General features: G+C 39.8%; 1 protein-coding gene across 6 annotated transcripts in view; it reads left to right on the top strand.

Annotated features, from left to right (window-relative positions):
• NEK10 (NIMA related kinase 10) overlaps positions 1-26,660 on the top strand; it is a 218,789-nt gene that overhangs the window by 29,564 nt on the left and 162,565 nt on the right. For 5 of the 6 annotated variants that reach the window (XM_058553999.1, XM_058553994.1, XM_058553988.1 and 2 more), the window contains 6 exons: positions 8,625-8,709; positions 18,816-18,857; positions 20,288-20,366; positions 21,466-21,533; positions 23,265-23,344; positions 24,647-24,733. In XM_058553999.1, the coding sequence (XP_058409982.1) occupies positions 8,625-8,709; positions 18,816-18,857; positions 20,288-20,366; positions 21,466-21,533; positions 23,265-23,344; positions 24,647-24,733 (441 nt within the window). The remainder of the gene's footprint in view (positions 1-8,624; positions 8,710-18,815; positions 18,858-20,287; positions 20,367-21,465; positions 21,534-23,264; positions 23,345-24,646; positions 24,734-26,660) is intronic. The other variant, XM_058554014.1, reaches the window with a different exon arrangement.

Here is a 26,660-nt window from a genome sequence, read left to right as displayed (position 1 = left end):
GTAAAAATGAACGTCTAGGTGCTGCAAAATTCAAAAGTGAATTCAAGGATGTTGGATCATGTTATGTGATTTGGTCAGAAAGAGTGCCAAAAATATCAGTAGAATTCATTTTGCTTTGTTCTAGTCATCAGGGCAGAGATGCAATTTTAACTTAAGTTTTGTTAAATGTAAGATAAAATTTATCTCAGTTTCATGTTTTATCTTTTAAGATAATGTTTTAATTAAATTTTGTCCCTTGCTATTTAATATGAAATTTGGTGTTATAGTCAAGTGGGTTCACTTAATTGGCCTCTTCCTGATACTATTATCCTAGAATTGCCAAGACATCCCCTCTTGCCCCGCTTGTAACTTTTGTAGAGGTGAGTTATGTCCCAGGTTCTCTAATTTCAGTTAAAACAGAACTATCTGATCCATTTAGCATGACCTTTTTTGTCCAAAAATGCATTCACTTTTCTGATAAGAACACGTTAGTATCCTTATTATTTTACATCCCATTTTGTGAAATATCTGCTGCAAATTTGAAATATTTTGGAAATGAGTCTGCAGGAAGTCTAGATTGGGAAGATATTTACACTCTACACAAGAACTCAAGAACTACTTGAGTTAGGGGAAAACATCTGGCCAAAACCATCACAGTCTTGTTAGAAATGCTATTAAAAGTGTTCTGGGACCTTCACAGAAACCTCCAACCAGGAGGACCTACATAGTCATTTGTTTACCAATCAAACCTTGCTGTCTGTGTCCATGCTAGGGCCTAGGTCATGATGTAAGTGACTCTTCTTTTGAGCGTTACCTGATCTTCAGCATTGGCTGTCCAGACCCTGTCACCGGGAGGTGACAGGAGAGGACCAGAAGTTAGGATGCAGTGACAATCTCTTCAATGTCTGGATTAAGTTCTTAAAATATTCAAAGTTGATGGAGAGATGCTTTTTTCTGTGATTTCATCTCATCAGGTAGCAGAGAGGTCAATAGGGGCCTGTGAAGGCTTCTTCCTTGCCTAGGAAAAGAGAGGCCTGCTCACCTTGGTAAAGTCTGTCAGATAGTTCAAACCTCCCTAAAGAGGTCTTCAAGTCAGCCACACAGATTGGATAGACATAAAGGTTCATTAAGGTCCAAAAGGTCTTAGCTTTGGGTCTTTAGATACTTAAAAATCTTCTAATGGCCAGGGTAAAACCTCAGTTCCTTAGCTGGTTCACAAAGTCCTTTGAGATCTTGTTCCTCCTTGGCGTCATCGCTTGCTCCTGCCCAGTGCATCATTTGGGGTCACCAAGGTCAGAGTGAAACCCTTGTTGTTCCTTGGAAAGTTGTTTTCTCTCTTACCTCTAAGCCTCGGGCCATGCTCATCCTCTCCTAAAGCCTGCTGCCCCACCTCTTTGCCTTTCTGGTTGTTCTGACCCCTCAACATGCCCTGGCCCTCCTCTCCCATCTTGTGGCCCTGGGCCTGTGTCCTTCCCCAACACACTGAGCTCCTAGAAAACAGCACTTGTGTCTTTTATCCCCAACTCAAGCTATTGACACTGGTTTTATTGGCGAGCATGGAGGCTGAGAGTCTTCATAAAGAATTTTTTTTGCATTAAATTATTTTGATTACTGTAAAAAATTTGAAAAATACGGAAAATTATAAAAAATGAAAATTTACCCTTTATACCATTCTTAGAAATAGCTACATTAACTCTTGCTATATTTCCTTCCAATCTTTTTTTAAATTCTATGCTTTTTTTCTGCACTTATATGACAGATTTTTATGTACATACAAAACTATATTCTGCTTTTATCCAGAGTAGAATTTTTAAAAGAGCTGGATCATTGGTTGAGAATCCTTCAGAATCTTGTCTTTTTGTCTCCTTTTTGCTCCAAGTTTCACAACCTTAAATGTAGAAAGGAAGAAATAAAGTGTCAAGAACTAGGCTCTCATGTAATCCTCAAACAAATAATGATCCCTCTTCTTCTTATCACCTAACTTGGAGCAAATATCTAGCTTTTACATTTTTATTTCTCCTGAAATGTTATTTAGAGTTTATTCCAAACTTAAAATGCGTATACACACACACTTGTATATATGGAAAAGTCATCATCCAATTATAGAGGTGGAATGGACCATGAAGAAAAAATCCAGCCCAGCCTCATTTTATAGATGTGGTAGCTGAGAGGACAAGCCCAATATTCTGAGGCGAAGTGTTGACTGGTACTCTTTTCTCATATGCATAGCTGATTCCCTGGTTCTTTATTACAATTAAAGTATATTCAAAATTTGTTTTCAGTTTTGCACCACAGAAAAGTATCACTTCAGTAATCATCTTCTCTCTTTTCTACTATTTACTATTGCTTCTTATGAAACTCATTCACTTGGATGTCTAACAGACATGAAATTAAAATGTTCCCCCCCTTCCAGGAAAGGACTGTTTATTCGTTGATTACATGTAACCAGCAGAACCTGTTTTAAACCTGGCCAAATCAATAAATCACTGCTTCCCATCAGTACATGAGCTTCTGAGAGCCAGGCAATCAGCAACAGACACATTCCAGGAACCGTGTATCCATGGCTAAAATCAACCAATCCCCAAACATTCCCACTTATGAAAGTCCACCCATCCCTGAACTCTTCTGTGAACTTTGCTCTGAGAGACCGTGCCTTATAAGTACAGCTCTCTCTTTCTGTAAATTCATCTTTTGTCTCTCATATTGATTGATGGACTTTTTCTTCTTTGGGCATCTCAAAGTTAACATGCCTAAAACAGGACTTTTGATTTTTCTCATTCAACTTTCCCTCCTCTCAGCTTTAGTCTTCCCCATCTGTTAACCTATTCCAAGCTGCCATCATCTCTTGCTTGGACCATTGCAGTTGGCTAACTAGGTTCCATCCTTTGATCCTTGGCTCCCTACACTATTCTCAACACCGCATCCAGAAGAACCCTTTCAAAATCTCTGTCAAATTATGTTAGTCCTCTACTGAAAGCCTTTCAGTGACTTTCCAAAATATAAAGTCCAAAGTCCCTATTCCTATTCTACAAAGCCCTATAGATCTGGTTCCTGCCATCTCTCTGACTTCTACTCCTATCCCTCTATCTTTGCTCACTCTGCTCTGTGAACATAAGTGCATGGTTTTGTCCTTTTCTGTGCCCCTGGGTGTGTAACAGTGCCTGGCTTCTAGTTGGTAATAAGTAAATATTTGAAAGCATTCTACCTCTGAAACTTCCATCAACTTTGTAGAAGAAACATGTAGAAGACAGTCCTTTCTGCTCAATCTCTCTCTGACTTTAGAGATCATCATGATCCATTGGATGGACTTCTGATTGGGTGTCTATTTTGGGCTAGGTTTAGTGGGAGACAGAGGAAGAACAAAGAACCATTAAGAATAGTGGAACAAGTCAATAAAGGTTCCTTGATTATTCATTTATAATTAATTTCTTCACACGAATTCTTATTTATTTTAAGTTTTCTATGTCTATTTTGGTGTGAATTTTACTTTTTCCACTGTCCAAAAAAATAGGGTTCTGTCTTATGAATTTGAGGTAATATTTATTTTGAAACAGGCTTGAATTGCCCCGCTTTTAAATTTTGAGTCAAAGGTGGCAGTTCTTTTGTTGTTGCTTTGTGTGTTAATGAAAATAGTACTACAACATGAAAAGGGCAAGCTAAATAACACCCTACAATGAAGATGCTGCTGCATCTGACTAAGAGACAAAAGGAAGCGTGTTACAAATGGGGGTCTAGGTTGTAACCTCTGGCATTTGTATCAGCCCCTGGATTCAGTTAACCCCAGGTCATTTGACTCTCTCATTTATCTTACTTGCAGCTTTATTCAATATTCAATACCACAGCTTCGTGACGGATTTTTACACGGAGCTCTCACATCACATATTGGTTTCCCCCACGGTGCAAGAAAGTGAAAGCCCAACTGTCCTTTCTCTTTTCAAATACTGTGTCTCTGGTGGTACCATTTATCCCCCTCTTTTTATATTGATAGCAGAAAGTGGCATCTGATGCTGACAGTCATGGCAGGTGGTCTTGGACAAAGGCCGTGGGAGCCGGTCACGCTGCCATGTATTAATAATCCTGTGAAAGCAGTGGCAGAAGTTCAGTCACAAGAGGGGATAATATTTGCCCGCTCATGAATCCGACACCATGTGCCTGCTATATTGGGACATATCCTTTGGGGAAACACTATCTTTGCAGACCGACAAGTTTTCCAGAGCTGCATCAGAGCTTGCCACTCTGCTAAATACTCCTTTCCCATAGTAAACATATTTGGAGAGTCACTTTCCCTTCAGTCGTCCCTCCTACAGTACCTGGGTGAAGGGGAGGGACAGCAGGAGCACTGGCCGGGGAGCCAGACACCCAGCTCTGTTACTTATGCGCAGCCTTGGGCCGGTCACTCAGTGTCTTCAGGCTGCGGTGGCTGACTCAGTAAAACGAAGACACCCGTCTGTATAGTCTGTCACTATTCTTCTCTGTAATTCTCTGGTTGTACTAAGTTGTGTGTTTCCTAGTCTCTCAGCTCTTGGCAAACAGAGATACATATCGTCTTACAGAACACGCCATTCCCCTTGAATACCAGAGCTCCATCCGATGTGCCGCGTCCTTGTAGGGGGTTAAGGGCTGGGAGCCAAGGAGGGAACAACTGCTTCTTCAGAGGTCAATGCTCAGAGAGGAGAAGCCAGAGGACGCAGACACCAGGAATTCTATTTACATTAACAACAGCAGAGGCCAGAATTACGTAGAAATATTAATAGCTTTGGGCTTCAGTTCCAAAATTGCAAAACAAAAAATGCCGTTTGCTTGGAAGAGAACTTTCAACTCTGAGACTTTTCTGGAAGTCTTCATTTATTTACACTCCTTTAATAGTAAAAAAAAAAAAAAAAACCCCACTATTCTGGAATTTTCTTCCTTTTCTTTTTTTTTTTTAGAGGGGGGAGGAAACAGAAAAACACTTTTCATATTTATTTTAATATGAAGAAACATTGGAAAGGTCATGAACTTTCCTTATGAAGATTGTATACAGTTAAGAGGAAAAATACCAAGCGCACCCATATTTGTAGCATGAATCATCTCTCAATATGTCCCACGGCTTTTCCTCTTAAATAATGAAAAGCAATCAGCATTAAACAGCATTAGGTTGCCAGCAGCTGTTGCAACTTGATCATTATTTCTGTTAGATCTTTGGGATGTAGTACATTTGCACTACAGTTTGGGCTCCTTGCTATCTTTAGCTAACCCCAGGACCTGAAAGGGAAAGCAGTCCTGTGCCATCTCCCTATTTATAAAGATTAAAGTATCCTGTCTGTAATAGGAGCCTCAGAATAACCACATCCTTGCAAGTGTTCCAATAGGTGATTTAAATTCAAAATATATTTCAAATTTACAATATTTTTCCCAGGGCAGGGAAGTCAGGATAAACTGAAGTGCTGCCTCCCAGTGTGGCCTTGGATAATTCTGCCTGACTGGCAGCTCTGGGGCAGGTGGAGTTCTGCCCTTATTCTGCCTTTGCCTCCATAGCAAAGATGTCACTATCATGGTGCTTGGGCTGGAGGAGGGCCATGGTGGTGATGGCAGCTGTGGTGGACAGCTCCTGCCAGGAGCTTGGTGATGGCAGGAAGAGTAATTCTCAGCCAGTGAAGGTCTTGAGATATATCGCTCAACCTCTCTCTGCAGAGCCAGGTCTCTGCTGGGGGCTCTAATCTATAAGGAGCACTCAAACACCTCTGGCAATATAAAGCTATGGGAAAAGCATATTCACCAACCTCTTTCCTATGAGCTAAGTCTTAATTGATGGCAGGAATGGTGAGTGGCTTGGGGTGGAGTGTATGGGGTGGGGTGGGGGAGTGACACCTCCAGTGGCAGTAACCACAGATGTTCATTGTGTCTTTGAGAAGAGTGGGTCTTGTGTACTCAGGTTTGAGATGGGCAGATCTGGGGGGAGAGTTGAATTTCTCACAACTATAGAGGACACAAAGCTGAATTCCACCACCAAAGGCCAAGGGTTAACATGGGACAAGCCAAGCAAGGATTGGCTTGGGACCACAGCTCAAGTAAATGCTCCACTTGACTGAGGGGCAGATCTTTAAAGTATCCTAACCTTGCTGGATGCATAACCTGTGTAGGTGGAGGTAGAAGTGGGAGAGGGTGGGAGAAATTATGCAGATCCTAGTCTGGAATAGCTTCTATTATCTTTCTCAGTTTTTCTTGCAAAGTATGAAAAAACTTTTTGTTCTATGCTTTTGTTAAGATCTGTACTAAGCATCACTGTTGGACTAGCTTGGAGGGCAATGTGAGACAAGCATCACCTGGCAAGGAATGCCTTTTGTTCCAGCCCCCTTTCCTCACCTCAGGAGTCCAGTCTGTGCTGTGTTGGAGGCTTCTGCACCAAGACGTATAATTTGGTTAGAACAACTGCATGTGACTGGCCTCATGTCATGTCAGAAAAATATCTTTTTAATTCTTTGGGAGATTCCAGTGTTAAGAAGGCACAAAAGGCTGTCATGGGAGGCACCATAGGCACCGGCTCCCAGCTCAGCCCATGATGGGAGAGTCTGTGTGGAAGGCACAGAGGGGAGGTTAGTGTGGCTGGGAGGGAGTCAGCAAGGGGCAGTGGTAGGAGTGAGGTCAGAGGTGCAATGGGTAGGCCAGATCCTGCAGGACCTTGTGGGCCATGATAAGGACTCTCACTTTTACTCTGAGTGAGATGAAAACTATTGGAGGGTTTGGCCAGAGGAGTGACATGAATTGACTTGTGTCTGTAAAGGATCACCTTGGCAGATATGAGAAGAGTAAAGCAGGGGCAAAGATGGAAGGAGGGATGCCAGATGGGTGGCTTTCCCAATAGCTGAAGCAAAAGATGATGGTGGCTTGAACCAGGGTAGCAGTGGAGGAGGTAGTGCGAAGTGAGAGGTGACCAGTCCCTGCTTACCTTTGTAACACTGGCTAAAATCAGAGAACTGGTCAATCAATGCACATTTGAGTAGCTACTGGGTGCAAGGCCCTGTGACCTCCTCTGAATTCAGGCATTATCTGGTTCCTTCAGCAAAGCAGCAGAATCGCAATTGTCCTTATTTTAAAGAACCTTAAAAGGATATGACTAAATAATTCTTTGCTAAAGGATCATAATTTAAAAGCCTCTACAAGTTCACTTGAGTACATACATATATCATTTGATGGCAGTGAAGTGATACTTTAAGTTAAATATTTCATCAGAAATCTGCTTATGGTATTTTGGACATTGGATGTATTTGATGTTTGAAGCAAATTTTCTTTTTTCTCTGCACAGGCCCAGTTTCATTAGTTACTTCTGTGCTTGATTTTTAGTAAATGCACCTTCAGTTTCTGTCGTAATGCAACTTCTCCATTGACTGTTACTTTAACTTCAGAAGGTTCTGATGAATCTCTGTATTTGCTTGTTGTACGGTACAGAGCTGTAGGATATTGTTGGTATTTTGCCCAGAACCCTCAGATCCTCCCTCTTTTGGTTTTGGTGCTTTCTGTCCAATAGAGCTTGTGTGGCCTCTGGCTCCTTGAGTCCACTTTGCCTGCAGGCGCAGAGAGCAACCGTGCCTGGGCATTTGATCCCTGGTCCCTCCTGCAGCCTTCAGCCAACGACAGCAGTTTTGGGAGTGGGAAAACTCAGAGCCCTTGCCTCCGTGTGGGACAACTCTAAGGCTTAACCTACCCTGCAGAGCCCTCCAGCGGCTCAGGCTGAGACGGGACTTTGCTTGAGATGGCGCCCGTGCTTGGCTTTCCCCTTCTCCTCCACGTTCCCCAACTCTCAATGGTCTCTCTTGAGAGTATGTCCTTAATCATTCACTTGCACCTCAACCTTCATCTTAGGTTTGCTTCTGGGGAAACCGATCTAAGAAAATGCTCTATCACCATGTTTCCCAAACTGCCCACCAAAAGGCCCTGGGGGCTGCAGAAAACCCTTAGTGGTGTCATGAGATATTTTAAATTTTCAAGGAAAACTGATACACATCATCAGTCAGATCCGGTGCAAACTACTCAAGATAGTTTACAATCTCTACATTCAGATCGTGCTTTCTCCTTTAGACAATGGCATATCTTTCTGAAGCTGGGTTTTCTGCGGTTGCTATGATAAAAGCAAGTACCATGTGAAAACCAGGGGGAAGAGGAAATGGCGATGGTGGTCTCCAATCTGACTCCAAGGCTTGAGAAGTTTAGTATCCACAGGTGCACACGCCCCATTAATAAGTAAATGTGGTTGTTTAAGAGTGAAATAAAAATACTTTTCTTTCAATGTATGTGTATTATTTTTCTTCAAGTGGATGCTAAGTTATTAGGGCATAAATTCTTATTAAGTTGAACCTAACTATTGGACATTTTAGCTATTTGTTTTGGTCAGGGGCTGCCCTGAGTCAGTAAGGGCTCTGAGAACCAAATAATTTCAGGGGCCTCTACTTCATAGTGATAAAGATGGTTTATATGTGTTTTGCATTAAAATGGCTCAAGTGTTCAGGTACCAAATAAGAGTCCTTATCGCAGATTAAGTCTGAGATACACTAGTGCTATTCCTTTATATGTTCGTGTTCTCCTTCATAGTATTGCGTTGTTCATAAACTGTCACATTGGTCTTTTAAATGAGAACAAACATATTCTCTCTTGTTTTCCTCTTTCAGGGAGTGGGTTAATCGAGCTCCATCTATTCATTTTCTGAGAGTGTTGATCTGTCTGAGACTACTAATGAGGGATCCATGTTATCAGGTTGGTTGGAAAAAATAAAATATTTTTTACTTGTTATGAAGATGAAAGGCACAACTGGTGGGCTTTTCTTTGAAGCAGACCGTGTTAACTTTTTTTTCTCTCACACCTCAATAGCTTCCAAATCTGGGAAGTATCTTGCCTTCTATGTAAAAAGATATGAGAGAATTGATTTAATGGGGACAAAAAATATCTGTCTGTTTCTACTATATTACTAGTGGGATTAAGTGGATTGAACTTTTGGTCCATGTTTTCATTATTACCTGGCATTTTAAACCATTGGCTGTCCAGAGTGATGCACACTTGGCTACACCTTCATGCGTGTTCAAGGCTAAGTGGCTCACCAGGTCAAAGTCAGCAGTGACAAGTGGGGGCCTCCTCAGGGGGTTTCAGAGGCAGCCAGTGGGAAAGGCAGGGCTTGCAGCTTTAGTAGCTGCTCCAGAGTCCATGTCCTTCCTGATGTCCAGCCTGACTGAGTTAGATGTGAGCAAGGGGCCTCCCACTTGTCTCAGATGAGGCTTCTGAGGTCAAGAATCTTTCTCTTCTCTCACTAGTTAGTTGGATGTGCTGCCTCTAGTTTAGTGCTTCTCAAACTTTAGTGTGCATAGGAATCACCTGGGGATCTTGTAAATGCAAATGCTAGTTCAGTAGATGCATCCTGAGGCCCAAGATTCTGCATTTCTAACAAGCTTCCAGGGGACGCCAATGCCACTGGTCCATGGCCCACACTTTGAGTAGCAAGGACTTAGTGCTTTAGTGGTGAAGATCTAAAGAAAAGTTTACCTAACACTTCACCTGGACCTTGAAAATTATTCCTTCCGGTCCCAGCTGCTAGATAACTGCTTCCATAAAGCAGACATTTTCAAACTTTCTCATGCCTCAGAAACACCTGGAGGACTTAAAGATTGCCCTACAGTTTCTGATTCAGTAGGTTTGGGGTGGACCTGAAAATCTGCATCTCTAACAAGTTCCCAGGTGATGCCGATGCTGTTAATCAGGGGACCACAGTTTGAGAAACAGTACCGCAAAGCCTCAAGATTGCTTTTTGATCGTTATTGTTTCTGCTTGCCAATGTTAAATATCTAAAGATTGTTCTTATTATTCATATATGCTTCAGTAATTTTCACAGATTATTTTTTCTCCTAAGAAGTATCTCCTTTTATGCCCTGTCCTGATAAGCTACTAGGAAGCTCAGACTATGTTGAAGATCTTTTATTTTGGATTCAATTTATTGACGAATCCTTATTTGAATTAGAATGTGTTTCCTTTTATTACCCCAATAACCATCTTCTCCAAACTTGGCACTTAAAAAAACGTGTTTTGATACTAGCTACCTACAAAGCCTGCTCTGATTTGAGTCTTCTGGGAGTCATGGTGGCTCCACAACTTTCCATTAGTTGAATCACCCCCTTCCTCACTCTGTGTTCTAAGTTGGCTTTGTGCTATTATAGTTTAGCTAACCACAATCCTTTGAATATATGACTCAGGGCATATACTCTAAATGGCTTTCTGTTCTGGTTGCTCAGTTTTCTGGGAAGGTAGCATCCTTCTTTCCTATGACCAACCATACAGAACTGTGTTTTCCCTATGTTTCTGAGCTGCCATTTGCAATTCTGTGTGGATCACATATAATAAGTGTGGACCATATGTTCTACTTTTCTTGGATCAGGCCCAGTATGTACTAATTTTTCCCTCTTAGTTACTAATAGCACCCACTTTTATTCTCCAATACACATCAGTTTGGATGAGAAGATTGTGTATATAATATTAATAGAAATATTCATGGAGGAAGGTGAATTTTTAGCAGGAGATCTAGTTTTTAGACTTATAGAAGTTAGCAAAATATTTGCCTTAGTGATGTTCTGTTTGTTCAGAAAATTGATGACATTGTGTCATACGCTGCTGATCTCCATCTAAAGTACTGCTTTCTTAACCTAGTTCTTGATGGACTGGAACAGGGTTGATTTTACTGCTCTCTAAAGGAAAGAATTCAGTGACCTTTTTGTTTATGGGATTTTGTGACCAAAACACATATTAAACTAAATCTCTCCTGGATTTCCAGTCTTTCCATAGAAGGGGATTCTCTCTGAATCTATCCTCCTGGCACTCTTCCCACAAAGAAGAGCATGTGCTCAGGCAGTTGTTTAACATCTTGAGTTGCCAAGAATTGTTGGCCGAAGTCACAGAGCTATGCAAGGGTCTATTACGATTTATGCCGGTGAATTTGAGCCAGGCTTCGCCATTGCTAGGCATTCCTTTCTTCTCTTTTTTGAATCGGTATTACAGAATCCACAGTGGTTGTTCCAAACCACCTCCACTTCTCACATCCAAACCCCCCTACCCTTGTCATCCTTGTCAAATTACATCATCGTCTGTTTCTCAGGGAAAACTGAAGCTGTCCCAGTGGGAATTCTCTTATTTTCTCTTCTTTGTGGCTTGAAATATTTGGATTATTATGCAACTTTACTTCTCTTCTTCTTTCGGAAGAAATATCCCACCTCCTTGCCAAGGCTTACACTTCCCTCCTCTTTGTTGTGGTATCAGTGGCTCCCTTTCTATTTTCCCCTATCATAAAAGTGTTCTTCTCTTGGCTGAGCTACCCCTTCAAATCTTCACCTTATCTTCATTACTGCATTTCTTGAAAGGTCGGGCTGTGTCTCCTGAACCCACTTCCTTTCTGTCAGCACTGATGTATCGCATAACTTGCACACTGAAGGTTCTCTCTGGAAGCCATTTAAATAGACCATAGTGTGCCAGGCTTCAGTTGTCATTCCTTGACTCAGAGGTTGCTTGTAGATTGGATCTTGCCTGCTAGTAGTACACAGAGGCTTCAATGTATGCTAAATGGAGATTCCAGCAGAAAAAGACTGGAAGGAATGAAAGAGAAGCCACTTTTGAAGATGTAATTGCTTAGAGTTTCCATAATTGAAGGAAGATATATGTTCTGAGATTTCAAATGTAGTCGGAGTCCCAAGCAGGATAATGATAAATGCCTACCTAGACTCATTATAGTGAGCCCATGGGACATTGCTTATCAAGGATAAAGAGAAAATCTTAAAACCTCTGAAACTACGGTTACGTTAGAAACAGCGATATAAAGAGAGTCGAGCTGAGTGGCCTTATCTTAACACTTGCATCCCCAACATCTCTAGCAGCACACACCCTGTACCACATTTTCTGTTTGCCTCCACTGATCCTGAAAATTGCTAGCTCTTCCTCAGTGGGTTTTTTTTTTTCTGTATTACTTACCTATTCCTTTCCTTAATTCTGCCTTCCTAAATGTTAATCTTCCCAAAATTCTTTATCATCTTCTCCCCTATCTTCCAAGTTCTTGGCTTTGACTATCATTTTGTTGTTCTTTACTCGCAGGTACATATCTCTAATATCAAAATTTTCCCTTTATTTAAGTCACAAATTTATCTATAAATAGATATAACCCACACAAACAAAAGCTCTTTGGGGTTCTCAGTAATTTTTAGGTGTGTAAAGGAGTACAAGACTGAAGAGTTTGAGAACTACTGTTGTAGCATATAACACTCAATAACTCTTCAGTTCTCATCTTGAACCTTCAGAATCAACTCCTAATTCTTTTAAAAGCACCACCTTTCCCCTAGACTCCAAGGTAGGAAACTTTGGAAACATCTCTTATATTTCCCTTTTACTCACTCCCTACAAATATAATATACCAAGCTTCTTAGAAGAGTAATTACTATTATACCGGGAAAGATAAGTAAAGGCCAGTGCATAGAAAGGCCTTAGAATCAAGATCAAAGATTAAGCAGTGTGGAACCACTGATGAGTTTGAACAAAGACGTAAAGTGATGATGTTAGTGATGCAGCATGAAGGGCTCGCTGCAGGGTGTCAGCTTTCGTTAATTGTCTAGTAGGTTTAGGATGAGAGTATCTAATGGCACTGACATTTTCGGCCACAGTAAAAATAGTGGTGTACTAACATTTTTTAGACATACTTTTTATCAGTGTTATATTATTGTATTGATTTTTTAAATAAGGAAAAACTCAGGGAATAGGGAGAGCAAGGACATTTGTTCACATTTTGCACATTGAACTGAAGTTCAGATTGACTAGGAGACTTTCTCCAGGTCATTAGGCTCAGAAGTACAGAACCCAGTCCTGTGACCCTCTGGCCTGTGACTGGGGGGATAATGCTGAGGTTTGAAAGGGCATGCAGGAAGTGTTGGTGTAATTCAAGCATGCAGTCATATTTGCTTTTCAGCTCAGTAACCAGAACTGTTAACCCCAGGTATGTGCATATCTTGTAGTCTTGGTTTTCTCGAGCTGACCCTCTTGGGTTGGAGCAATCCCATTGGTATAACCAAAGGAAATACAAGGAAGACCACAGGTCTGTGAGCAATCTCCTGGCCTTGCTCCGGTCTCCATAGGAGCATCAGGGGAAAGTCTTTCTTTAATAAATGAAGGGTAAATTCTTGAGTACATAACAACCAAATTCTTCTTCTTCTTTTTTTTTTTTTGTGAAGAAGATCAGCCCTGAGCTAACATCCATGCCAATCCTCTTCTTTTTGCTGAGAAAGACTGGCCCTGGGCTAACATCCATGCCCATCTTCCTCCACTTTATATGGGAAGCCACCACAGCATGGCCTGACAAGCGGTGTGTTGGTGCGCACCTGGGATCCGAACCCGGGCTGGCAGCAACGGAGCACGCGCACTTAACCACTACACCACGGGGCCAGCCCCCCCAAATTCTTTGAGAGTGATAAAGCCTCTTTCCCCCTCCTATACTTTGTAACAATGCTTCTCAAACTGTGTTCCACAGGAGTTAATAAGTATTCTGTGAAAAGAAGTGTGCTTTCATTAATGATGTTTAGGAAAAGCTGCACGCTAGTTCCCCCATTGGAGACTTATAGACTTCTAGTGCACGGCAGCATATTAAAAGCTCTGAGGAGTCCTAAGATAAAATAATTTGTTAAACTCTGGTTAACTTATCATTTCTCAAGCTAATTTGAATTTGACCATGAAATTCCTTTTTTTTTTTTGTAGAATGCCTAATACCACCCACTGCACAGAATAAAATGATTATTCCCAGGACATAGTTTGGGAAACACTGACTTAGTCCCATATTGCTGATATTAATTACAATAATATTTACTCTCTTATCCGAAGTTTCACTTTCTGCGGTTTCAGTTACCCGTGTCAATCACAGTGTGAAAATATTAAATGGAAAATTCCAGAAGTAAACAATTTATAAGTTTTAGATTGCCTGCCATTATGAGTAGCGTGATGAAATCTGGCACTGTCCCGCTCCATCCCACCCACTGAATCATCCCTTTGTCCAGTGTATCCACATTGTACATGCCACCTGCCCATTAGTCACATAGTAGCCATCTTGGTTATCAGATCAACTGTTGGGGAATCACGGTGCTTGTGTTCAAGTAACCCTTATTTTACTTAATAAACCCTTATTTTACTTAATAATAAAATAAAAGTTGGCCCCAGAGCCAACTTTGTTATTAGCTATCATTGTTAACTACTGTGCCTAATTTATAAATTAAACTTTATCATAGGTATATATGTGTAGGAAAAAACGTAGTATATGTAGGGTTCGGTACTATCTGCTTCAAGCAACTGAACAGACAACTGTATACATGGACATCACCAGATGGCCAATAGAGAAATCAAGTAGACCATGTAACTGGAAGTAGGAGATGAAGAGGCTGTATTCTCTCTGCCAAAACAAGAACAGGAGCAGATTGTGGTCCTGACCATGAACTGTTAATATCAAGTATCAGGGTAGAGCTGAAGAAGAGCGCTAAAAGAATCCTAGTGCCAAAATACAATGTAAACGACATTTCAGACCAATTTCAAGTCCCCATAAACAACAGATCTGCACTGTTAAACTTAATTGACTGAGAACCAGAAGAACTATGGACTGAAACCAGAAATATTATTAAGGAAGAATGTGAAAAGACAATGCCTGAGGTAAAAAGAGAAAAGAAAAATCGAGATGGATGACAGAAGAAACAATAAAAATTTTTAAGGACAGGTGAGAAGCAAAAGTAAAAGGTGACAAAAGCAGAGTTGGAATCCTGAACAGAGTTTTTCAGCGACTTGCACGTAAAGATAAAGAGAACTACTCTAATGGGCAATGCAAAGAGAAAGAAGAAAACAACAAAAAAGGAACAACAAGAGGTCTCTTCCAGAAGATTCAAGAAATCAAAGGGAAATTTAAACTTAGATTAGGAATGCTGAATGACCAATAGGGAAGCATACTATCTGATCAGGAGAAAATAAAGGGAAGATGGAAACAGTACACTGAAGATCTATAGAGAAGGGACAAAAGGATGACAGATTCCTTTGAAGAAGAGTCCTATGAAGAATAACCTGTAATTCTAGAAAGTGAACTGAAAGCTATCTTGAAAGTACTGGGAAGAAATAAGTCATCAGGGGTAGATGTGATATTGATAGAATTATTTCAAGCCACAGAGACTGAATCTGTCAAAATCTTAACAAAAATATGCCAACAAACATGGAAAAGAAGACAATGGCCTACAGACTGAAAATGCTCAATATACATCCCAATCCCCAAGAAAGGAGATGCCAAGGAGTGCAGTGACTACAGGGCCATTGCTCTAACTTCCCATGCAAGTAAAGTGATGCTCAAGGTGCTGCAACAAAGGCTTTTACCTTACATGGAGCACGAAATGCCTGACGTCCAAGCTGGATTTCAAAAAGGGAAAGGCATACAAGGATTGTGATTAATTATTGGCTACTAGAGTGCTCCAAAGAATTTCAGAAGAAGGCTAGTCCATGTTTTATAGACTATAATAAAGCCTCTGACCGCATGGATCATGAAAAACTATGGGCTGCTCTGAAAGAAATGGGCATGCCTCAGCACTTGACCCCTTACTGGCAGAAAGCAACAGTGACGTGAAGCAACTTCTGATGAAAGTGAAAGGACAAAGTGCCAAAGCAGGACTGTATTTGAACATCAAGACAAAAATCATGATTATAGAAGAACTACACACCTTTAATGTAGACAATGAAGACGTTGAAATTGCTAAAGATTTTGTTAACCTTGGTTTAGTCATCAATTTAAATAGAGACTGCAGCCAGGAAATCTAGAGAAGACTGAGGCTTGGAAGGGTAGCAATGAAATAATTAGGAAAGATTGTCAAGAGTAAGGGAGTGTCACTAGAGACTAAGGCCAAGATTATACACACCCTTGTATTCCCAATTACTATGTACGGGTGTGAAGGCTGGACAGTGAAGAAGGCTGACAGGAAAAAAATTGATTCATTTGAAATACAGTGTTGGAGGAGAGCTCTGTGGACACCCTGGACTGCCAGAAAGACGAACAAGTGGGTCCTAGAGCAAATTAAGCCTGAACTATCGCTGGAGGCAAAAATGATAATGGTGAGGCTGTTCTACATTGGGCACATCACGAGAAGGCAGGATTCTTTGGAAAAGACAATCATGCTCAGAAGAGTAGAAGGCAGCTGGGAAAGAGGAAGACCAAATATGAGATGGATTGATTCCATAAGGGAAGCCATAGGCATGAGGCTACAGAAGCTGATTAGGGCTGTTGAGGACATTACTCATTCATAGGCTCGCCGGGAGTCAGCTGACTTAACGGCAGGTAACACCAACTATCCTCCGTTTAAGGCATCCACTGGAGGTCTTGGAACATCTCCCTCATGGATAAGGGGGGACTACTGCATTGGATAGATATATTTCTTGTCAAGGTAAACATTTAAAAATGACCATCACCATGACCAATAATTGAAACCTTATTCTCTCCTTTGGTGTCTTCTCACTCCCAAGCTTCAAATTTAAATCTCTTTCATGTCAGTGATTCCTGGATTTCAATCTTTTGTCCTCAATTTTTTCACCCGGATACACCATCAGCAACTCAACATGTCTAAAACTGAGTCTTCTCCTCTAACCTAGTCTGTTCTTCTCTCCTTCCCCGTGTCTGTTAATCATGTCACCGTCCCCTAATCACCCAGGCTCAAATATGGTGATATCTTCCACTTTGTTCCCTTTCTTCCAAAGTGTCTTTGTGTCTGTTGATTGTACCTCTTCAAAGACTGTCCTTGCCTCCCATTCTCCTTCCCACTGCCGCTGTCAACCAGTTGGGCTTCCAGTTGACCCTCTTTCCCTGCCTAGTTCATTTCAACACTAGAGGAAAGTTTTTACAGCTGATTCTGATCCATCCCTTGTTCACATATTTTTATCGGGTCTCACGGTCAGCATGACAAAGTTCAAGTTCAGGCTTATGTCTAAGCCCTCCTACAATTTGATCCTACCCTACTTTTCAGCATTATTCCCAATAATGCCCTTCATGGAGTTATGGAAGTACTTTTCGGAGTTATAGAACATCTTGGTGTTCTTTCTATACAACTTCTATGCACTTTTGAGCCTACTGTTCTCGTTGCTTGGAATCTCCTTTGTTTTTCCCTATTTCCCCATTTCTTCTCAGCACATCTACCCATTCTTCTAAGCCCATTCAGAGGCTACCACTCTTAGGAAGTTTTCCTTAGTCCTCTCAGCAGGCTATTATGTGTCCCTCCTCTGGGGCATCATACACTTCATGTATAACTTTCTTATAACACTTACCAAATTCTGCCTTAAATTCCAGGTATTTGTGAATTTACCTTATGCTGCCTAAAGCTCAGTGAAGTAGACGTCTATCTTTTATGTTTGTGTCCTCTTCAGAGCCTAACCAGAGCTTTTATGTAACAGGAATGATAAAATATTTGTTGAATAAATATAAGTAGTTTTAAAATGTTATTTTTATGTGTATAAAATATCCTACCATAACTAGCAATAATGTATACAATATTCTTATGCTCTTTAATTATAGCTCTTCTAGAGAGAATAGCAATGATGAGAATTCAAATTAGTAGGTAGTCATAGAACTATTTTTAATTGAGTTATAAATGTCCCTTCATTCTTAATTTAAACATGGGTGTGTTTAGTATTTCCAAATTCACTTCACACAGAATAAGAAAACCTTGACCCAGGAGGCCTTGAGAACCCGAGCCTTTTTCCCAGCCTGCCCACTCAGTTGGCTTCATGGTGGAACTAGATTGTTCTCTCTCACACTCATGTACTAACCACCATGCATTTCCCAGAATTGGAATGATGGCTAATGTTTATATTTCAAATAACTTCCTTGTGTGCACATTAAGTAAGAAGAGAGAGACGTCAATACAGCTCTAATTAAACAGGTTGGGGCCATCTGAAACACATTGGCCTGAAGATAAATGTCAGTGTGGATAACCTGAGAGCATTTACTGTTAATAGAGTTCTGAGCTAGTCCCTTTCACTGCTCCAACCTCCCACCCCCTCTCTTCCCTAATTAGCAGTTTTAGGGTAGTTTCAGAAGTTTCGTGAAGTGCCTTCTTACTGGGAATTGGTTTTACAGACCTGTATCAGGAGACATTGTACAATGATTATCCTTACGTTTGTTTAGAGTATGGGTTTAATAAGACCATTAGCCTAATCATTTTAAGGAGAAGCCCTGCAGCCTAGTCTACTAGGGCAATGCTTCTCAGACTTTATTGTGCATGCAAATTAAATGGGATCTTGTTGACATTCTGAGTGTGATTCAGCAGGTCTGGGGTGAGTAGGAAATTCTGCGTTTCTAATCAACTCCAGATGATGTTGATGCTGCCAGTCCATGAACCACACTAGGCGGAGGCCTAGAGGAAGTTCCTGGGCATTCTGGTTTTTATCCAGGCTCTGTCCCTTAGGCAAAATGGTTTACGTTTTGGGGTCTTAGTTTTCCTAATCTGCAGCATGAGGGAGTTGAAGCCAACAATATCTAACAGCTCTTTCCAGCTCTAACATTTTATGATGACATGGGAGGAAGTAAGAGGAATGAGGAGACAGGCTGCAGTTCTGAGCATATTTACATTCTCTTAATCTCAACCCAACTTTCTTTTTTATTAATAGTTTATCTTTGATGTAGTATGAATGACAAACAATAAAGTTTTCCATGTTTATGTTAGAATGTGGGCCTTCAAAAAATAGTTATAAACTCATGATTTAATAAAGAAATTGCATGTAAAATACACTCCCACCCTCCCCCCTCATCTTTTATATATGTTCTCTTATTTTTGTTTTATTAGGAAATACTCCATAACCTGGATGGAATTGAATACCTAGCTCAGGTGAGATTCCTTTTGCAGTGGCTAGTCTTGCCTTTCCATTTTGTGCCATGACTCTGGGCAAGGATTATACAAGTGTGTGACAGAAGATGGCTTTCTTACCTTAGGCTGCTTGCCAGGGGAGAAGCAGGCAGAGTTGATAAGTGTGAGGATGAGGCAGGATATTCATAGAGGAGGGAGGGACCTGTGACATTTTGTTCTGGCTAACTGGACTCAGTTTACCCAGGCTTTGAAATGAGAAAGTTCTATAAAAGGTCAAAAGTCTTTAGTTAGTAATGAAAAGAAATAGGCGTTGGCTCGCAGGTCCATGTCCTCAGCATTGCACATACCAAACGAGAAAAGAAACTATTGGTTATGGAGATGTTCATAACTTCACACACACACGAACACACACACACACACACACACACACACACACAGACGCAAAATTACGGTGCTCACTCAAATATTACCAAATAAATGACAGTGTGAGGATTGATCTTGATTTCATTTGTTTTTCTGCTTTGTTAACTACTGAGGGCCGGTAAGTAGGTGAATATATATGCTGAGCCAGTTAAATGTTTGGGTTTATTAGCATGATAAAACAAAATATCTGGGGATGGCCTCGAGTAGAAGCAGCCCATTCTCCCAAAACCTGTGGCATGTACCAAAAGAATGATTTCATAATAAACCAAGGCTCTGCAAACTCGTTCTGAATTATTAATGGAAGATTAAGTTTAATGGCAATTTAATGTTAAACCTATTTTATTTTATTATATTTTTATTCTTGGGAAATTAATACAACATATCTAGTTTTTATTTTTAAGAATTTTTTTAATTGGACGGAGGCTTAGCTCATTTAAGGAAATAGTCTTTCATAAAATCATGTTGTAAAGAATCTTCTTATCCACTTTAACTTCCATTATAATGTCAGAGATTTATGTGTTTCTCTGAGCCTATCTCTTATTATAATCAGTTATCCACAGTGAGGGATTATCAGACTACCCCCTACCCATTTTATTCTGATTATTGCTATCTGCTTGAAAGCTGGTTAGATATAATTTAGGATATTATAAAACATAAAGTCAATAAAATATATGCAGTATGTTATAAAAATTCTACTGAATGTACTATGTATTATGCATCTTACGTGTATCTTGTATTTGGAGACTAAATTACAACACAAATTTATTCAGTTACAAGTCATTTGGAGACTTTTGAGAATTTAAACAATCTTCACATGGTCCCTTCCTTAACTTCAGGGCATGCAAAAGAAGGCAAAGAATCCAGAAACCCAACCACCTTTTGTACTTGAGTGAAACAGGCCCAGGAGTACTGAGTATTATTTGGTGAATCTTCTCCGCCACCTACAGTTAGTTTTCAGAAGTGCACAATCTTGTGTGCTTCTGGTGTCCTCCCTTCTGACTTGCTTGTTGGTTTGGTCTCTCCTGCAGTACATGGAGATCGTGGCCAGTGAGTACCTCGGCTACGGCGAAGAACAGCACAGCGTGGACAAGCTAGTCAACATGACGTGTAAGTGTTGTCACGGGGAATCAGCCAACTTTCCCGTCTTGCTAGAATAAACAGTATGGTGTTTGCAGCAGGAAAAGGGATTCTTTGAATATTATTGAGTGTACTCATAGCCAGTTACGGTGTTGAGAGCCCATGCCAATCGTTTCAGTGGCAAAATATACCCAGGGAGAAGATTTTTAGATCACAACTCTTATCTTGAAAAGCCCAATTTCATGTTTAAGAAGATTTTTATTGAGCAGAAGCTTACTTTATTTAGTGCAAGAGAGACTTCCTTCCATAAAAGCAAATTTTGATAAAAATATTTTTTGCCTCCTTTGATTTCTATTAAAATGTCAGAGACTTCAGTTTTTATCTTAATAATAATTAATAAGGTTATTAATAATGCCTACCTCAGAAAATTGGGAACATTCAGAACACAAAAAAGAAAACAAAAACCCTAATATGATGACGATAATATGAAAACATTGGCCTGCGTGGGTGAGCTATTCTGTCATCACTCAATCTTCTCTCTTTGGTGGATATACCCAGCCCCACCTTCCACCTATCCCAGGTTTGATGAGCCATAGACCTCCTGCTGTTGTGGGATGCTAGCCCATTTCCTTTGTGTGAATAGGCCAGTTTCCCATATTTGTAGGACAGCTCACTGATTCTCAGTTACAGGGAGAGAAGAGTCTGTGGTGAGTCCTAGCCACCAAGAAGGTTCTCTGAGGACAGCCACTCTCCTCAGCTGAGGAACCTTACTAGGTCCATCACTTGAAATCTTTATAGGGAGGATCTTTGAAGAATAGATTTCACTTTGAACTTGTAATGATGTTAAGGAACTCAGTCAACTTTAAGTGGAAGGAGAGGTTTGCCTCTTTTGGTATTTCCATGTTCATTATTATAATAGTAATATATAATAACTACTAGTGGAGCTTGAGAGGTAATTCTTAGAGTGAAAAAACACAACCCTGTCCCTCCTCCCTCCACTGTTCCTTGTGTGTTGTTTTCCCATTTGTCCTTTCTCTGCTTGCCCATCAATACTTCAGTCCTGAGGATCTATGAGTACTTCCCCCTTTAAGCTCTGAATCCCTCTTTGAGTTATTTCATTCCTTTATAGATATTTTTCAAAAACTTGCTGCTGTCAAAGACCAAAGAGAATGGGTCACCACAAGTGGAGCCCACAAGGTGAGTGGTCCCGGAAGGAGTTAGCGCTTCAGCTCCATATGGCAGTGGTCCACACACTGGGGTTCAGAGCCCTGTGGTCAAGCCACATGTAATTAGAGTTCACAAACCTGCTAACCTAGCCTAAAATCGTAAATCTCTGCCAACCTTTTATATTCTTTATCAGTCTAAAGAGTAAATATAGAAACAGCAAATAGAGGTTTTCTGAAACTCTTTTTTCTTCTTCCTATGCCAATTAATACCAACTAAGTTTATTGCTTAATTTAAATGTTGCTTGAAAACCTTCGCTATACATAAACTGACCCTCAGTGTATGTTTACAAACAAACAAATATATCTGTGTGTATACATATAAATACATTCCATATGGCACGTGAGGTTATATTAGTTTGAATCATATGAAATTGCCATGGTCTGTAGGCCAATTTCATATGGTGTAACCACATAATAAGATGATATAGTGTTATAAGCACATGGGTCAAATATACATTTCAAAAATGGATAAATGCAGGTTAAATCAAAACAGACTAAATTTATATTTACAGCAAACTATTTATATGGTAGTTGCCTAGATCCAATTTTCAATAATCTATTGAGTTCTTATATCCCAGAAAGCCACTTTTCAGCATATAGTAGAGCAAGCTTTCCTAAAATGTGTTAACACATGCTGCTCATTATGTGGGGGATGATTCTAGGTCATATACAGATCAACATTTTTCATTTCAATAGCTGTATATTTCGCTGATATTCTTGCTTAGAATTTGAAGAACATTTGTGAGTAGCATTAAGGTGTTAAGTGGACATGGCAAAAATTGTGAAAATGCTGTATCCGTGACTGAAGTTTGGGAAACACCGTGTTAGAAGACCGAGAGAGAAAAGAGAAAATGAGAGAAGAAAAAAAACAAGGGATCAGAGAAACAAGATAATGGTAGCTTCATAAAAAAAATGAATGAAATCATAGAGGTGAAAAATCCACATAATGGAAACCAAAAAATCATCCCAGCAGTCGTTGCACAGGCTGCAGCCCTGGCCCGGAATATGTTTGGGTGTGTACTTTTGTGGGACTCTGAGTCTAAAAATGTAGAGAGAAGATAAATGAATTTGTGTTAATGGGAATTCAGAGAAGACAACTGATAAGATACAGCAGACTTCCAGCTAAGTCACGTTAATTAGGATGATGCCTGGAAGCATCGATTCATGCTTTTTCAACATTAATTAGAAATCTGAGAGGCAAATGGAGTGCTTGGTAACATTGACGTATCTTGCTTAGTTTGGGGAAAAAATGACAGTCTTCAATATTTTGTTGAAAAATAGTTCCATAATTTGGAAAGTGCCTAACACAATGCCTGACTCAGAATGAGTTCTCAATGACTGGTGGTTACCAGTATTAAAATTTATGCGATTAGTCTCCCCATTTCTTCTTGGGAAGGGGTCAGAAGAGACAGAGCAGACCACTTGGGCACATGGAAATAGAGGGAAGTGTGAGAACAGGCTGGCATGTTCCTTGGCCCCTTTCCCTTCCTGTCCTGGGCAAGGAGTGGCTACAAGGAGCTAGTCTCAAGAGTTTCAAAGTAAGGAGGGGATCCACACCTGCCCCCTGTAAAGAACTGGATATCATGAACGTTTAACAAATCTTCTTTTGTGATTAAGCCTCTATGATCTTTAGAAGGAAACAGACTGTTCAAGAAGCTTGTAGCACTTACATAATTAAACTTTATTTTACTTCATTTTTCAGACATTAGTAAATTTACTCGGTGCCCGAGATACTAACGTTCTGTTGGGCGCCCTTCTAGCTCTGGCTAGTTTAGCTGAAAGGTAAGTATTTTAATGAACTTTCCAGTCCTGCTTCTATAGCAATTTAGGTGGGAGAGATGCAAAATAGATCAGTTTTTCTAGCTACTTTGTCACCTACTAAGTTAAAATTTGTGAAACTAAGCATGAAATAGCATTAATATATTGAAGAGGATCCTGGATAGAAAAGCATCATTTTAAAATTTAAGTTGGAAAGGCAAATCACAGTTTAAAATTTTCTTTTTTTTTCCTGACCAGAAATATTTACCTAGTCTTTTCATCCAACCCCTAGTTACTTCTACTTTCAAATACACAGTATTTCTTTGGCAATAGAATCTCTCTTTCTTCATTCTCTCCTCTATATTTATTTTAACATTCTCAAACATTTTTGCCCTTTTAAAAAAATATAGATAACCTGTCCCTCTATAGATATCATGATTATTTTAGATAAAAGAGCTTTAAATGTATTTTTACACCAATAAGTGGATCATTGCTTTTTTGTTTTTTTTCCAACTTTATTGAGGAATAATTGGCAGATATAATTGTAAGTATTTAAAGTGTACAACATGATGATTTGATATACATATACATTGTGGAATGATTACCAAGATCAAGATAATTAATACATCTATCACCTCACATAGTTAACTCTTTTTTTTGTGTGTGTGCTGAGAATGCTTAAGATCTGCTCTCAGCAACTTTCAAGTATATGATACTATATTATTAACTATAGTCACCACGCTGTACATTAGATCTTCAGAACTCATCTTATAAGTTTGTACCCTTTAACTACATCACTCCATTTCCCCCCACTTCCAGCCTCTAGCAAACACCCACCATTCTATTCTCTGCTTCTATGTAATTGGTTTGTTTGTTTATTTATTTAAGATTCTACCTATAAGTGATACTGTTCAGTATTTGCCTTTCTCTGTCTGGCTTATTTCATTTAACATGATGCCCTCCAGGTTTATGCATGTTGTCACAAATGTCAGGATTTCCTTCTTTTCTATGGCTGAGTAATTTTCTTTATCTATTTCATCTGTCAAAGGACATATAGATTGTTTCCATATCTTGGCGGTTGTGAATAATGCTGATATTTGCTTTTTTTGTGAACAGCATATGATTCCCTTTCTCCAAAGAGAATCAAACAAATTTAAACTCATGACGTATTATACTTATTGAATGTTGGAATTTGACATAGCCCTTCCCTATAGGGCGACACTGAATTTTGTTTCTCCTCTGGAGATAATATGCGAGCTAGGCTATTAAATAAGTGGATATGGTAAAATATGTTTTTCATAGTTACTAATAGTTTTCAATTTGTAGTCCAGAATGTAGGGAGAAGATAAGTGAACTCAGCATTGTAGAAAATCTGCTGATGATTTTACATGAGTATGACTTGCTTTCCAAAAGGTAGGATTGCTGACAGGAGAAAAAGACAATGTCTTATATTTGATGAAAATGATTATTCCTGTTTTTATTACGTCAGGTTATTTATATTGGTAACTGAATATCATGAGTCAGCTTTGCGTTTATTTTCTAAGTTTATATAAAACTTATATGAAACTTTGGTCCTGCATTGTTTCTAGATCTGGGCATGGAATCAAAATATATAAACCTTATAATCACATCTTTAATATTTTTATTTATTGCATTTATTTACATCCTGTCTCTTTAAGGAAAGAAACTCTGAGGTGGCTCTATTTTTAGTAATTTCAGATTGTATTTTGAATAAATGATTAGATTTCTAAAATCTATTTTGCTTAAGGCAAGTCAAATAAATTAAAATAGCTACTGACTTGTTTCATGACCCCTGTTGTTATAACTCAAAATAGAATGTAGAGTAAAATGAATTCATTTCTACTTGAACCACATATTGCTGTAAAGAATTACTGTATCCATATAGTTATTAGGTTGTTTTTAAATAGAGTTGCGGGCCAGCCGGGTGGCTTAGCGGTTAAGTGCAAGCGCTCCGCTACTGGCGGCCAGGGTTCGGATCCCGGGCGTGCACCGATGCACTGCTTCTCTGGCCATGCTGAGGCCGTGTCCCACGTACAGCAACTAGAAGGATGTGCAACTATGGCATACAACTATCTACTGGGGCTTTGGAGAAGGAAAAAAAAGGAGGAGGATTGGCAATAGATGTTAGCTCAGAGCCGGTCTTCCTCAGCAAAAAGAGGAGGATTAGCATGGATGTTAGCTCAGGGCTGATCTCCCTCACACAAAAATAAATAAATAAATAAATAAATAAATAAATAAATAAATAAATAAATAGAGTTGCAACTACGTCATTTGATATTTAGTTGAGTAAGTCATAATTTTCTAAGAGGTAAAAATATACGACAATCTCAAGTAATGAAGAAATCTCAAGTAACGAAGCCCTGACACTTAACTCATAGTAAATCCCCTTGGATTCTTCTTCAAAGCCAATTTAACCCTCTTTTACAAACTATACTTATAGACTTGGTTATCTGAACTCATTCACCCAACAAACAGCATCTGCACAGGTGTTGGAAAACCAGAGATGAATAAGATATGGGTGTATAGTGTAGGAGAGGGGACAGACAAGCAAATCAACAGTTTCACCGTAGCTGTGTAAACAGTGTGGTCGATGGATGCACGAGGTATTCTGGGAGTGTAGAGCAGAACCTCCCAATCAGAGCAAGGGGTCATGCCAGGTTTCCTGAAGGAAGGAGGAGTTACCTAGGCAGAGGGAGAGAGCAAATGAGAACAGAACGTGTTCTCACATGAAGGGATGAAATATTATGTGTTAGAGGAACGTGCGTGGTTGGGCACAGCTGGAGCAAAGAGTGCAGGAGGGAAAGTGCCGGAAAATGAGAATAGACAGTTAGTGATAAGCTAAAAATATAGCTTATTTTCATCAGGCTTTCTATATGTCAGGTCCAGCTCTAAGCACTTTTGTGTGTTAACTCATTTGATCTGCACAATAATCCTATCAATTTCCATGTTTTATAGATGAAGCAACAAGACACTTTTAGCCAGGTCATGATGGGCTCTTTGTGCTGACTAAAGAGTGTGGTTTTTATCATAAACATTATGGGGACTCACAGAAAGATTTTAAGCATAATCAGATTTTATTCTGGGGAAGATTACTCTGACAGTGGTGTGTGTGGTGTTTGGGGTGGGGAATAGTGCCACACAATGAGATCCACTTAGAACAAGGAGGGAATGTTTGGTGTAGAAAGTTTGAGAAGGTGAAGTATAGTGTTTACCAAAGAACATATACTCTGAATGTCAGAGCATAAAAGTTTGAGAGGGAGAGGAGCCATGGAAAACTGTCTCGGGGGAAAAGAATTATGAAGCAGTATGGGAACGAGGG

Source organism: Diceros bicornis, chromosome 2 (assembly GCF_020826845.1).
Source record: "Diceros bicornis minor isolate mBicDic1 chromosome 2, mDicBic1.mat.cur, whole genome shotgun sequence".
Taxonomy (NCBI): domain Eukaryota; kingdom Metazoa; phylum Chordata; class Mammalia; order Perissodactyla; family Rhinocerotidae; genus Diceros; species Diceros bicornis.
The sequence above is the reverse complement of the archived record's forward strand: the minus strand, read 5'-3'. Positions and strand labels throughout refer to the sequence as shown.